Genomic DNA, 14731 nt, shown 5'->3' with positions numbered 1-14731 from the left:
TCTTACATTCGCCTTCTGGTCCTGGTATGGGAGGCTTTCAGTTTCTCCAAAAGGGTTATGAACTTCATGAGGACTTGAATCAGAGCATTTCAGGCACACGATGTGCTGTTTTCAGAATGGATAGTGGCTCAAGCTCACACTGGAGAGCACTTACATACTGGATTTGAAAGGTCAGAAAGTCACCAAATATCCAGAACCTTCATCTTTTAAAGCAAAGGGCTTTAGGGAAAGTACTGTATGTACTTTGTTACAATCAGAGGGAGAAATCTCTCTGAAACTTCAAGATCACTTTTCATATTATCTATGTTATATATGGTATATTATAAAGTCTTGTTCCTGAAGAATATAATTGAATGTAGAGTTACTGTAAGAATCTATTCTGGTTATAATTTTCCTTTCTTTTCAGCCAACATCTACACCTTTTGTTGTATTTGAGACCGAGATGGTCCAAGCACGTGGACAATTCTCTCTGCTACAACCAAGGGACTTAAAGCCCCTCTTTTGAAATTTGTCATCTGGAGTCAAATTTAATTCAGCAATAAATTGTGAACACGATTCTATAAAATACATACCTAAACTCATAAGTTTCTGGGTGATCCGAGTGAGGATGTTGTTGGGATGAAACGAATAGATTACTTAAAACACATGGAATTTGTAAAATCTGCACAAACATATAAAGATTTTGTCAAAGTCTATGACTAAATATTGTCACTTCAAAGCTTGTTTCAACATTGGGTATTCCTAAAGGTTTCAGAGGTGTGAATGGCCTGCCCCAAAGTTTTAGGAAGCAAGTGGATAAATACACTTCCCGTAAAGGTCTCTATTGCTTTTTGGAGAAACAAAGATTCAACTGATGCCCAAGACAAAGGTAACTGTGTTAAAAAGGAAAATAATCAGTGAAATTAAAAAAGTATCAGTGCAGACAGAATACCCAAGTCCAGTCACTTCTTTTTCTTTTTTCAAGGGAAATCTATCCGTGGAAGACAATGTCAAAGGCCACTCTCATGACTGTGGGCCCAAACCACAATGTAATGAATGAGTTGAATGGAAATGAGATGAATTAGACTGGATTACTCCTTTTGAAGATTTCCAAAAACAGATGCAGTAAGGTCTATCTTATCTCAAAGACTGAGGCACAATCTGCATAATCTTAACAGCTTAAATTCAGTGTTTTCAAAAAAAATGGTACAAATAACACAAAAAAAGGTAAGGGGTGTGGTGTAGAAGGAGGAATTTAAAATCAGGGTTCTTGAGTTCTGGTGCCTTAGTTATTTCACATTGGTTCTTTGGATGGTTCCTCTTGATTCCTCACTGAGAATTATCTCATGATACGTGAGAACATTCCTTCCTGCCAGAGCCGTGTTTCTTATGGGGGCCCATCTGGGTAACTATCTCTAGAATAGTAGAGATCTGGTTTGCAAAGTCTAGGGTGGGTATCTAAGTTCTTCGATGCATTCTTCTCCAAAGCAGATACAAAGAGGATGTAGTCACCTTCTCTCAAAATGTTTAACAATACATATCACCACCCCCTCCCTGCTCTTTGAGTTAAAATTTAGTCTGCCTTAGTAAATCTTCAAATTACTTTCTCTATTTTCTCTTAGGTCAACAATATCCCCAAAATGCAATATCATAACTTCAAACTTACAGAGGTAAGAGCCACTTCCATTTCTTTTACTTTCTATAGAAGTTCTGGAGAAATTGGGGCAGGGAAAAGAAGGGCAAGAGAAAAATAATGGGAACGAGTATCTTGTGATACTCTGTGAACCGATCCTTAAAAAAATGAGTCATTTTTATAAGGCAGTCACTACTGTTATGTAAAAAAAATTCAACACTCAAAAGCATATGATACATGTTAGTGGTAAAGCTTTATCACTTCCCTTTCCAAGGCAAGAGGAAAAAATGTTTGGGAGCCAATAATTTAGAAAATTTTATCTTAATGAATAAAAGCATCAAACATCTATTTCAGTGGTTCTCCTATAGGAGCCATTTTGCTCCACACTCTCATCCAAGTGGCCATTTGGCAATGTCTGGTGACATTTTTTATGGTCACAACTAGGGGGGCCTACTGGCATCCAGTAGGTAGAGGCCAGAGATGTTGCTAATAATTGTATAATACACAGGACCGCCCTGCACAACAAAGAATGGTCTGCTCTCAACTGCCAGTAGCACCGAGGTTGAGAAATCCTGCTCTACTTTCCTCATAGACAAACAACAACAAAAGGAAGGACTGACTCATTAGTAATCGCCTTCACAATTCCTAAAATGGGTGCTTCAACCCCAGGGGAGACATCCGCTCAGGGGCTGGTCTTACGGAGACACGGAGTCCAGTGTTTCTGATCCTCTCCTTTTCACCCTTTGTCATGTTAACTGCGCCAACTCCTAGAGACTCCAACTCCCCTAGTAATTGGACCAACTCTGCCCCCTGTCTATGATTTAAACAGCTGGAAGCTTGACTTTGACACGCAGAAATCAGAAATCCTGAAGCTCAAGAAAGCAAAAATCTGCGCAGATGCTTAAAAATAGCCTGGTTCAAAGAGTGTCAAGAGGTAGACACTCTAATCATAAACATCAGGGAGCGGATTCTAAAAACGTTCCAAGTAGAATCTGAAAATCTGACAGAAAGTCTTTTGTCGGTTTGATTTGACATGAAAGGCAGAGTTTGAGGCAGTCAAGGTTAGAGCACTGATTTGTAAGAACTCTCAACTAGAACACTGTCTTGCTTCCTCCTTCTAACCTTTAGCCACGGCCCCCATGGTGTTTTGGTTCTTTTATACCAATTTACTATTATCATACTTCTGCCGCTATTTTTTCTTCAATTTAATGTGGGAAACTGACTTTTGTGGACATTCCTACCGTGAATATTTGCATTCTTGAACATTATCTGAATGGCACCGTGTTCCTCAAACAATTGAAGTCACAGAGCCTTGCAGATAGCAATCAGAATCATTTCATACAGATAGAAATTATTATGCTGAGCAGAAAGCCATAGTAAAAGCACTCATACATAATAGAAATCAACCATAGAAGCGCAATAAAAAGCAAATATTTGTCTAAAACAGTAAGAAGAAAAGATTAATTTAGAATTTTATCATTCTTTGGAGTCATTTGTGTTTTTCTTGTATATAAATGCATGTTTATATGTACATGAATATATAGACACATGTGTATATGAACCTTTAACACATGTATATATATATGTGTATATATATATATATATACATATATTATAACTGTTCAGTTATTAACTGATATTCATGTTCTTGTCATCAACAATATCAGCAAAAACCAGAGTAATGAGCATTATAAAAATGAGTACCTAATAAGTGGTCTGGGGGTTGTCAGAAGCTGAACAATCCACTCCAGACTTTGTTCACCATACATCTGAAAAGGAACAAGTCTCTTTTCAATGCACATGACATATTTTCATACTAAAAATGTGTTCGTTAAATAATATTTTTTTTGTCTTCCCAGAACCAAAAGAAGATAGTGTAAGTCGTCAATTCTCAAGTCATTGCTACGTCTTCCTTATTCAATGTCTATAATAAAAAGATGACTCTGCCCAAAAGGAAGAGAGAAAATACATAAGGGGGAAAGAAATAGCTGTGAGAAGGGAGTGCTGTCCAGTGGGACCTAATTTTAAGGGAAAGGTCACAGTATCACAGGTAGAGTTTTCTAGTATAGATTTCAAAACATCTGTATTTTACTTCAGCTTTCATTCTGGGGGGAGTAAACCACTTCTTGGAGTCTCACTTGCCTCATCTGTAAAATATGGTAAGTAATGATCTGTTAAGTTTCTTTGAAAATGCCAAAGAGCTGGGCACCGGGGTGGTTCAGTCGCTTAAGCGGCTGACTCTTGATTTTGGCTCAGGACACGATCTCACGGTTCATGAGGTCGAGCCCGGCATTGGTCTCTGGGCTCTGACAGTGCGGAGCCTGCTTGGGATTCTCTCTCTCTCTCCCTCTGCCCCTACCCGCCTGCACGGGCTCGCTGTCTCAAAATAAAATAAACAGTTAAAAAAAAAATAAGAAAATGCCAAAGAGCAATGCACATTTAGTTTCATATGTAATATGACAGTTGTTAAAATAAAATTCTTCTGGCCGTGGCATCCTCACGAGACATACCTGTGATGAAGACTGGCCCCTTGGAGCCATCACTAAAGCTGTGGTCAGCTTCCGGGAGCGTTGGTTCCATGGAAATGGCTGCTCTGTCCTCCCTTCCCTCATGAGTCTGAGTCAGGCAGTCATCAGTTAGAAAGGAAGTGACCCACACCGATGGTGCCACCACCTCAGCAGCTGCTCCAGGTTACGTACTTGACGAATGACGCACACTGCTCGGAACTCTGGAAATGAGAGCAAATGGCCCTTATCTCCTCGGTGGCCAAATAAAGGGGCGGTGATAGCAGGTAATAATAATTCTGATACGCAAACCATAGCTATGATTTATTGACTATTTAACAAGTTTCAAGCACTGGGCTGAGTTCTTCACATTGATTTTTTTTTTTCCATTTAATGTTCACAAAAAAATTTATAAGGAAGCGCTTATTATTATTCTTATTTTATGTATAAAGAAACAGAGGTACAAGATTATGTAACCAGAGAGTAAGCTCTGGAGGCAAAATAAGAGAGTTCCAAAAACGAGTATGAAATTATCCACTAACTATGAAAGATTAATGTTTCTATCTGGCATTCGGGGGAAGAAAGTAAAGAGACAGGAGAAAAGAACCAAAAGGAGAGAATATTACAGAGGCTCCACTATATTTAAAGTGTTAAAGAAATGTCAGCCTCAAACGGACAAGGGAAGAAGGGTCAGCTCTTGTAACATATCATTGTGAGTTCTCATCCACGCCTAGGTTTTCTTGGACGGACCCAATTACTAAGTCTTTGACATTGGGGAACATGTCTGGTTTTTGTTTTTGTTTTTGTTTTTAAGTTTTTTACTTATTAGAGAGAGAGAGAGAGACAGAGAGAACAAGCAGGGAGGGGCAGAGAGAAGGAAAGACAGAATCCCAAGCAGGCTCCGCGCTATCAGCACAGAGCCTGATGCGGAGCTTGAACTCACAAACTGTGAGATGGTGACCTGAGTGGAGATCAAGAGTTAGATACTTAACCAACTGTGTCACCCAGGCCCTCCATGTCTAACCCACTATGATACTAGGCACATAAATCAACTGGAGATGAATGAAGTACATTTGCAACTTGAACCCCACTTACCTTGTACGGTAGGAGAGAAAGTTCAGCCCAAAGATCCTATAGGGTGTTTACAGCCCCTGGAGCTTGTCCCTTGAGGAAACAACATTGAAATTACCCTTTCTCAAATAGGTCTATGTTAGGAGCAGACTCTAGGTGAAAAGTTAGTATGAGCAAAAACTAAGGGGGGCCCTAAGGAAGATCTCAGGGTTTATGAGATCGAGCCCCGTGTCAGACTCTGAGCTGACAGAGTGGAGCCTGCTTAGGATTCTTTCTCTCCCCGGCTCTCTCTGCCCTTCTCCACTGGCGCTCTCTCTCTCTCTCTTAAAAATAAATAGACATGAAAAATGTAAAACTAACTAAATAAATATACAAATAAATACATAAATCTTTATTTTGCTGGTTCATGTTGACACCTGTGATTGTAGGACCTCCACGGTCCTCTACTTATCGATGGGGAATCCCCAAAATTTGTTCTCACCAATGTTCATTTGGGCTCCTCTGTGGGATGAACCACAGTTGTGTCTCCTGTCCCATCCAAGCCTTCTTTAGGACCACCTGTTGCCCGTGCCTCAATTCCCTAAAGCTGCATTGCTGAAGCTTCTCATCCTCGCCTCTGATCTCCACTGTGGAGCTGTTTCCCACTGAGTCTCTGAGGGCCACTGCTGTGACCGCCACCATCCATCACAGCCTCGCCCTCAGGAGCCTCTTTCAGTGCACCCCACCTGCGATGGCTGAATGTTGGTGTCTTATCCAGGTTGAAATCCTAGTCCCCATTGTGATAGGATGTGGAGGTGGGACTCTGGGGAGGTAATTAGGTCATGAGGATGGAATCCCATAATGGGATTAATGTGCTTATAAAAAGAGACACAAGACAGTTTCCCCTCTCCCTCTCCGCCATGTTAGGGCATAACAAGGAAGAGAGCTCTCCCCAGGAACTGAATCTGCCCGCACCTTCATCTTGGACTTCTAGCATCTAGAACGGTGAAAACAAATCTCTGTTGTTTAGCCACCCAGTCTGTGGTACTCCTGTTACCTTCGCCAGAACAGACTAAGACACTGTCTTTGCTGCTTCTGCCCAGGTACAGCTGGCACATCAGAGCCATGTTCTCTGGGATCGTTAAAGGAAGCCACACAGAAGATCAGCGCCGGAGTGGGGAATCGCCTCTCTCCCTGGAGGAGGCCGTTTTGGTACATGAACGCAAAACTTTCATAGCAAAATTCCTCTGGTGGCTAGGGGTGGGGTAGGCGGGGAATGGACAGACACACGGACTGGTTTCACGCTGTGACTCGTGACTGCATAATCAGTTCTGTCATACAAACGTCCACCAGGCTACATTCAGCAACCTGAGATTTCTCGAAGAGTAGAAATGCATGCCTACTGGGGTCTCATAGCCATCACTAGTGTGTTTTGCTGGTTGATCTTCATTTCACCAAATCGCCATTTCCGTTTTAATGGAGAGAGAATTCCAATCCTGATTTTTTTGGAACTCTTATCCAACCACCTTACAAGCCCCAAAGTCATCGACCACTGGGGGTGGGACGATGAGAGGTGCGAGCATCAGGGCCAAGACACATACCTAGAGTCTGGTGGAAGGAAATGCTCTCTTCTGTCACAGACGGAGAGCGGCAAGGCCCGCGGGGGCTCCCCAGAGGTTATCGTCTGCAACTTCTCAAAGAACAAAAGGCACAAGACATCCTTCCTCTGGGTGGCAGGAGGGGCTGGGTAGGAAGCAGAGGCAATGGAACGCTTGGCAGGCTTCCTGTCGGGAGCCAGAAACCACTGGCCTTGGAACGCTGTAAGACCCTGTTACTTGGGCCGGGGTGGTGGGGGGTAGGGGTGGGGGGGGAGGCAGGGGCATTAAAGTGACCTGGACGGAATTCTCCAACCTCCTCGACACATAATACTGCCCACCTCAGACAGTTGTTTGGAAGGCTAGGATGGGACAGTGGACACCAGCCCCGGTACTGTGCTTACCACGCATACCCTCCCTTCCTGCACTAAGCCTGTTTTAAAAGGACCTGTCTTGGGGAGGAGATACCAGGGCAGCAAAGGCATTGGGCCCGCCCTCCACTAAGTCCTCAGGAGGGGGGAGCAGGAGCGTGTGGAAATCTGGGGATGAGCGAGCGGTAGAGGCAGGTCTGCTTGGGCGGAAACACACGGGATCTGCCAGGGTGGCTGCAGGGAAGATGGGGGGAAGAGCTGAGCACACAGAGTTGGCTGGTCTCTGAGAAGGCCGGGCGCAGCCGTACACCCTCCCGGGGAAAGTCCCGGATGTGTAGACACCACACCTCAGGTCTCTATTTACATGCTATCTAATTCTTTCTTTCACTTCCTCCTTCTTCTTTTGCTTAACCATGTATCCTTTCTACCCTTGTCAAAGGATGAGTTAGAAAGAATTAAAGCATGGGGGCATCTGGGTGGCTCAGTCTAGTTAAGCGTCTGACTTCGGCCCAGGTCACGATCTCCCGGTTCATGAGTTCAAGCGCCGCATTGGGCTCTGTGCTGACAGCTCAGAGCCTGGAGCCTGCTTCCGATTCTGTGTCTCCCTCTCCCTCTGCCCCTACCCCCTCAACTCATGCTCTGTCTGTCTGTCTCTCTGTCTCTCTCTCAAAAAAAAAAAAAAAAAAAAGAATTAAGGCATGGCAAAACTCCAACCAACCTACTGGTCTAAAGGCTAGCTACTCTGTTAAAAAGGTTAACTGAGTCAAGAAGGTCACACGGTGGCCATTTTTAAAGGTGTTATTTATAAATTTCCTTCATCAATGTTTTCTCTCTCTCTTTACAGGAAAAACACAAAACAAAAACGAAGGATGGTTTTATTCCTTCCCACACAAAGCATCTGTAGCAAAGCAAAAGTAGGATTTTAAGTGACAGATTCACCCTGGGGGTCTCTCTAGAATATTTGGTTTTTGTGAACAAAACCCACTGAAGGCAAAGCACATGAAGGCTTAGATACACAAAAATTTCCAGCATCAAGGAAAAGGCACAGGCTCCTATTATCTGTGCTTATTTGTGGTATTATATAATTTATTGTACTTTTCATAAATGTGCCGGCCTTGCAAACTGTCTTCATTTCACTACAGAAGCTGCAATGAGTCATTTGCTATCTTGGCGCAGGATTTTCTTTTCGGTTCTCATATTTATGAATTTGTCCTCCTGGAAAATATCAAGGTCAATTTCTCCCATTTGTGGCAAAATGCAGAAGGTTTAACTGAAGGTGATGTTGATTATGCATGCATCCAAATATAGATCTGAGTCTTAAATATTTATTTAAAAATTGAAAACACTTAGATGGGAACACATACAAAGGCACAAAGTAAACAAAACAAAACAAAAAAGTGAAACGAGATTTAAAATATGTTTTCTTAACTCACAGTGTCACGCTGTATCAAGCAGGAAGAGCCAGTCTCTGCGATGACTGGTTTTTGGCTAATAACACAGTCTAAAATGACAATATGAAGGTAACACGTGATAGCTAATGATTTAAGTTTTCAAATAGGGGTTTTTATTTAGTTGACATTTTGTTTTTCGGGGGACCTACTTTTATAGTTTTAGAGAAAATAAATAGCTAACCCAACCCTAAAGCTATTTGGAAATGAAACAAAATATCAGGAGGGACTTAGGACTATGGACGATTTCCTACACCCCTTTTATACAGTCAGGTTATAGCTCTGGAGTTGCAACAATTTCCTGAGCACAGCAAGGAAACCAGTAGGCAAACATCGGTGAATGATATTTACCAATCATCTTGTTGATTTTACAAAAACATGTAGAGGGAGACCATCTTTAGGTTGGAAATCAGATTTGATAAAACCTAAAAAATAGGGATCAACAATAGCGACTGAGGTGTAATAACAAAGGTGCCGTGGAGCAGCGACAAAGCACTAACTTGGATGCGAGAAGGAGATGGAAAACGCCGTGAGTATGCGGAGGAAAACTGAATTGCAATTCAGCAAAGCACAAAATAAAGACAGCCCAGAACACGTAAGGACTCAGAAGATTTAATACCCATGCATCCTTTCACAGAGAATAGTGTCCACCAAAACAAGGAAATAAATCAAGACATAGATTAGGGAAGCAGTGGCTCCAACAATAGAGCTGGGAAGGGAAATCCTTGGATGACCACTGGGTCCCTGGGGATCAATGAATCCACATTACAGAAGGCAGAGGCCACCAGGAGTGAGGTTTCCAGGAAAAAAAAAAAAAGAAAGCTGATGGATCATCTAGCTTAGTGAATATTTTTCTTTTTTTAGATTTGACTCTTTCTGGGGGCAATTTTATTTTTTATGGTAAAATACACATAACATTAAAATGTGACATTTTGGCCGTTTCCAAGCATACATTTCTGTGGCGTTGAGTACATTCACATTCTGGGGCAACCATCAGTCACCATCCATCTCTGTAACTTTTCAGCTTCTCCAACTGAAACTCTCTACCCATGAAACAGTAACTTTCCCATTCGCCCTCCCTTCAACCAGCAAAGTAGTTTCTGTCTCTCTGGGGTCGACTGCTCCAGGGCCAACCTATAAGTGGAATCCCGTATTTGTCCTTCTGTGACTGGCTTCTTTCACTAGGCGTAATGCCTTCAAGATTCTTCCATGTTGTAGCATGTGTTAGAATTTTTTTTTTCCTCTTTAAGGCTGAATAATATTTTGTCGTATGTGGAGATCACATTTCGTTGATCTCTGGGTGGCTTCCCCTTTGGCTATTTACATAATCACCTGATTGTACAGATTTTCTTTCTTTTGCATATATACTAGGTGGAATTATCGGACCACATGGTAATTCTATGTTTAGTTTTTCAAAGAATCACCATAATTTTCCCAACAGATCCACCTTATCCCCTTCCACCAGCAATGCACAAGGGTTCCACCTGCTCAACAAGTTTACCAGCACTTACCTTCTGTTTTCTGAGGAATGGCCAATCTAATGGGTATGAAATTGTATTTCATTGCGATTTTGATTTGCATTTACCTAATAATTAGTGATGTTGACTATGTTTTTGTGTGCCTATTGGCCATTTTCATGTCTTCTTTGGGGTGATATCCATTTAAGCCCGAGGTGCAGTTTTCAATTGTTTTGTTGTTGAGTTGTGAAAATTTTTATGTATCCTGGATAATAATCATTTATCAGACACGATTTGCAAATATTTTCTCCCATTCTGTGGGTTCCCTGGTGTCTTCTGGTGCACAAAATTTTAATTCTAAGAAGTCCAACTTATTTTTTTATTTTGCTGTCCAGTTTTTGGCATGATATCCAAGAAATCCTTGCCAAATCCAAAGACACAAAGCTTTTCTTCCATGTTTTCTATGAGTTTTATGCTTTTAGGTCTTGTATTTAAACCCATTTGCAGTTAATTTTTATGTATGGTATAAAGTAAGTGTCTAACTTCATTCATTTGTAGGTGTAGGTATACAGTTTTCCCAACACCACTTGTTGAAAACACTGTCTTTTCGCTATTGAATGACTTTTTCATCCTTGTTGAAAATCATTGGACCCTACATGTCAGGATTTACTTCTGGGCTCTCTATTCTATTCCATCGGTCCATTTGTCTATCATTATGACAGTTTTATGCTATTTTTATTGCTGTAGCATTATAGTAAATTTTGAAATCAGGAAGTGTGACACCTCCAACTTTGTTCTTTTTCAAGATTGTTTGACTATTTGGGGGTCCCTTGAGATTTCATATGAATTCTAGAATAGATTTTTCTATATTTGCAAAAAGCATCCTGGGGATTTTGGTAGGGATTGGAGATTGCTTAGGGTCGTAATAATATCTTAACAATATTGCCTTCCAATCCATGAACACAGGATGCCTTTCCATTTAGTGATGTCTCTAATTTCTTTCAGCAATGTTTTGTAGTTTTCAGTGTACAAGTCTTTTGCCTCTTTTGGCTAAGCTTATTCTCAAGTAATTTATTCTTTTTGATGCTATTTTAAATGGAATTGTATTTCTTAAATTTCTTACTCAGATTATTCATTGTTAGTATATACAAATGCAACTGATTATCACATTTTCATTTTGCATCCAGAAACTTTGATAAATTTGTTTATTAGTTCTAACAACTTCTTGTGGACTCTTCTCTTTCTTTACGGTTTTACGTCTTTATCTTGCTTTGATATCAAGATAACGATGGCGTCAGAAAATGAAATAGGAATCGTTCCCTCCTCTCCAATTATTTTAAAGAGTTTGCGAAGGACTGGTATTAATTCTTGAAATATTTGGTAGAACTCATTAGTGAAGCCATCTGGTCCTAGGGTTTTCATTTAGGTGAGGTTTTTGATTACCGATTCAATCTACTTACCAGTTTAGGTCTACTCAAAATTTCTGTTTCTTCACAATTCAGTCTCGGTAGATTGTATTTTTCTAGGAATTTTCAATTTCATAAAGGTTATTCAATTTGTTGGCATACAGTTGTTCATAATATTTGTAATTCTTTTTACTTTTCTAAACTCTATAGTAATATCCCCTTTCATTTCTGACTTTAATTATTTAAGCCTTCTCTATTTTTCTCTTAGGCAGTCTAGCAAAAAGACTGCCATTTTTGTCAATCTTTTCAAAGAACTAACTCTTGGTTTCATTGATTTTTCTCTTCTGTTTTCCTGCTGTTTTATTTGTCTCTGCTTTAATTTCTACGACTTCCTTCTTTCTATGAGCTTTGGAATTAGTTTACTCTTCTTTTTCTAGTTCCTTAAGGTATAAAGTTAGGTTCCTGACTTGAGACTTTCTTCTTCTTTAATGTATTTACAGCTACAGATTTTCCCTTTAGAGTTGCTTTTGCTGCAGCCCATAACTTTTGGTATCCTGTTTTGCATTTTTATTTGTCTCAAGATATTTTCTTATCCCCTTTGTAATTTCTTCTTTGACCCATTTATTGTTTAAAGGTGTGTTGTTTGATTTCCGTATGTTGATGAATTTTTTAGTTTTTCTTCTGCTGTTGATTTCTAGTTTCATTCTATCATGATCAGAAAAGATACGGCGCCTGGGTAGCTCAGTCCATTGAGCGTCTGACTTGTGATTTTGGCTCAGGTCACGATCCCAGGGTTATGGGATTGAGCCTCATGTGGGGCTCTGTGCTGAGAGTGGAGCCTGCTTGGGATTCTCTCCCTCTTTCTCTCTCTCTCTCTCTCTGCCCTTCTTCCCCCCACCCCAAATAAAAAAAAAAGAAAGAAAAGAAAAGATACTTGGTATGATTTCAATCTTTTACATTTCTTGAGTTATTTTGTAGTCCACAATATTGTCTATCTTGGAAAATAATCCTTGTGCAATTGAAAAAAAATATGCGCATTCTGTTGTCATTGGGTGGAATGTTCTGTACATTTCTATTAGGTCTAATTGGTCTCCATGATGAGTCATTTTTCTCTTACTGCTTTCAAGACTCTCTCTGTCTCTGGCTTTTGACAGTTTGATTATGTCTCCATTTGGGTCTCTTTGGGTTTATCCTCCGTGAATTTCACTGAGATTCTTGGATTAGTATATCTATGTCTTTTCTCTAACTTGAGAAGTTTTCAGCCACTGATTTTTAAAATAATCTCTTTGTCCCTTTCTCTCTCATTCTCTCTCTCTCTCTCTCTCCTTCTGTGGTTCCTATATGTATATATTCATCTTTCTGATGGTATTCTGTAAGTCCTTTGGGCTCTGTTCACTTTTCTTCATTCTTTTTCCCCTTCTCCTGAGATTTGATTATTTCAAATGACTTGTCTTCTTCACATTTGATGACTCATACTTATGCCTGTTTGTCTTTGTACCAGCCTAGTGAATTTTCCAATTCAGTTATTGTATTTTTCAGCTCCAGAATCTGTTTTTTTTTAATAATGTCTATCTTTTTGTCGATATTCTCACTTCATTTATATATTGTTTTCCTAATTTCCTTCAGTTCCTTGAACATACTTAAGATAGCTGTTAAGTCTGAACCATGTACTTCTCAAAAAACTGCTTTTGGAAATTGTGTCCTTTTGAATGGGTCATGTCTCCCTGTTTCTTAGCATGCCTGTGAGCTTTTGTTGAAAATTAGGCATTTGCAAAACCAGCTACCTTTCCCAGTCTTTACAGACTTTGTCATGGGAGACCTTTACTGATTTGCAGCCCCTGAGCCTTGATATCAGTGTAGGGCGATAGCTTCAGTCCTTCAGGCCTTTTCTAAGCATGCATCCTGTCTGGCTCTGTGTGTGTATTCTTTTTTTCCTGTTATATAAACTCTACTAAATAAATCAAATAATGATCTATAGTCTTCTAATTCACTTAAAGATGCACTTATTAGGATCCTAATATATATCTATTAGGCTACATGTGCATGTTAGATGCCCAGACCCTTTCATTAAAAATAATGTATGACTAAGGCTTTGGTTGTCAACTCTTAGAGTTTTTAAAAAATACCAGTTTGAGCCCCATCCAAATCAATTTAGTATCTCTGGAAGTTAATATTGTTTTCAAAGCTCAATGGATGATTCTAATGTGCAGCTACGATTGGAAACTATTGGGTTAAGAAGGCAGGATATAAATAACAGAAGCCCAAAGTAGAAGTGTGCACAGAGGGTCACTATTGCTTGGTAGTAGCAGATGGGCCAGGTTAGACTCTTGGCACTGGTAACTAGCTATATGATCTTGTATAATGTGCTTATCCTCTCTCATCTTCAATTTCCTTACACTGGAAATTAAACTTCCGTAAATTGGGTTAATAACGGTCCCATCGTGATAGAGTTGTTCGGAGCATTAAATGAAGTCAGGCATGGAAAACACAACTCCTGGCACCTGGTAAAAATTCATTAAATTATTAGAGCAGTATTAATTGCACTGCGGAATATCACCAGATAAGGTGTGAATGAAGCAAGTCTTGCAGGATGGAAGGTAGGGTGGAAACATTTCATTTGAAGGTTGGAGGAAGATAAGATTAATTTGAAGGCAGTTACAACTCTACTGCCCCCGACATAAATCGGCTCAACACAGTTCAGGAGTGTGAGTCAATAGAATGTTTTTGTTTTCGTGTTTGTTTCCTTAATCCTTGATGGAGAAAAGGACCCAACCTAGTAGATTTGGCTGAACAGAAAGGGTTTTTGGCTACTGTTGATGGATTCTGAAAGGGTTTATTGATCTCTAACACTAGACCTTTCATGTCTTGAGAAAAGGGCTCCCCTGAAACGATGACAAGCCAGGCTGGCTATACTGCATAAACAGTCCAGTTTACTATTAGTATATAAACATTGCTTTGGCATTAATATAGAAAATATGAATCAGAGGGTCCTATTCATAAATAAAATATTTGGATAAGAAGTGAAGCCACCACAGCGTTAATTTGTCTGTAAAGTCAAAAAGAAACAAGAAGAATAAATAGAAAAGTTAGTGTCAGCATCAGGCAATACTTCGGATATATGGCAATTACCTGGTTAATTTAGTCAGTGTGGAAAAACTCAGAACTCTTCCAAGTTGGCTGTTCATGTTGACTGAAGTATTCAGACAATTAACAAATCTCTGCTTTGTGTTAGGTAGAAGGAAGGTTAATGTTCAAAATGTGTAACAAAATGGTAGAGTACAAAACTCA

At 40.0% G+C, this 14731-nt stretch overlaps 1 protein-coding gene across 2 annotated transcripts in view; it reads right to left on the bottom strand.

Annotated features, from left to right (window-relative positions):
- Positions 1 to 4031: 4031 nt before the first annotated feature.
- Positions 4032 to 14731, bottom strand: part of COG6 (component of oligomeric golgi complex 6) — a 130290-nt gene continuing 119590 nt past the window's right edge. The window contains exons 19-20 of one of the 2 annotated variants that reach the window (XM_042960589.1): positions 5212 to 5280; positions 4032 to 4340 (exon numbers count right to left, since the gene is read on the bottom strand). In XM_042960589.1, coding sequence (XP_042816523.1) covers positions 5259 to 5280 — 22 coding nt within the window. In that variant the 3' untranslated portion in view covers positions 4032 to 4340; positions 5212 to 5258. The remainder of the gene's footprint in view (positions 4341 to 5211; positions 5281 to 14731) is intronic. The other variant, XM_042960542.1, reaches the window with a different exon arrangement.

The sequence above is a fragment of the Panthera tigris genome, chromosome A1 (assembly GCF_018350195.1).
Source record: "Panthera tigris isolate Pti1 chromosome A1, P.tigris_Pti1_mat1.1, whole genome shotgun sequence".
NCBI classification, from domain to species: Eukaryota; Metazoa; Chordata; class Mammalia; order Carnivora; family Felidae; genus Panthera; species Panthera tigris.
This window is presented reverse-complemented; position numbering and strand designations above follow the sequence as displayed.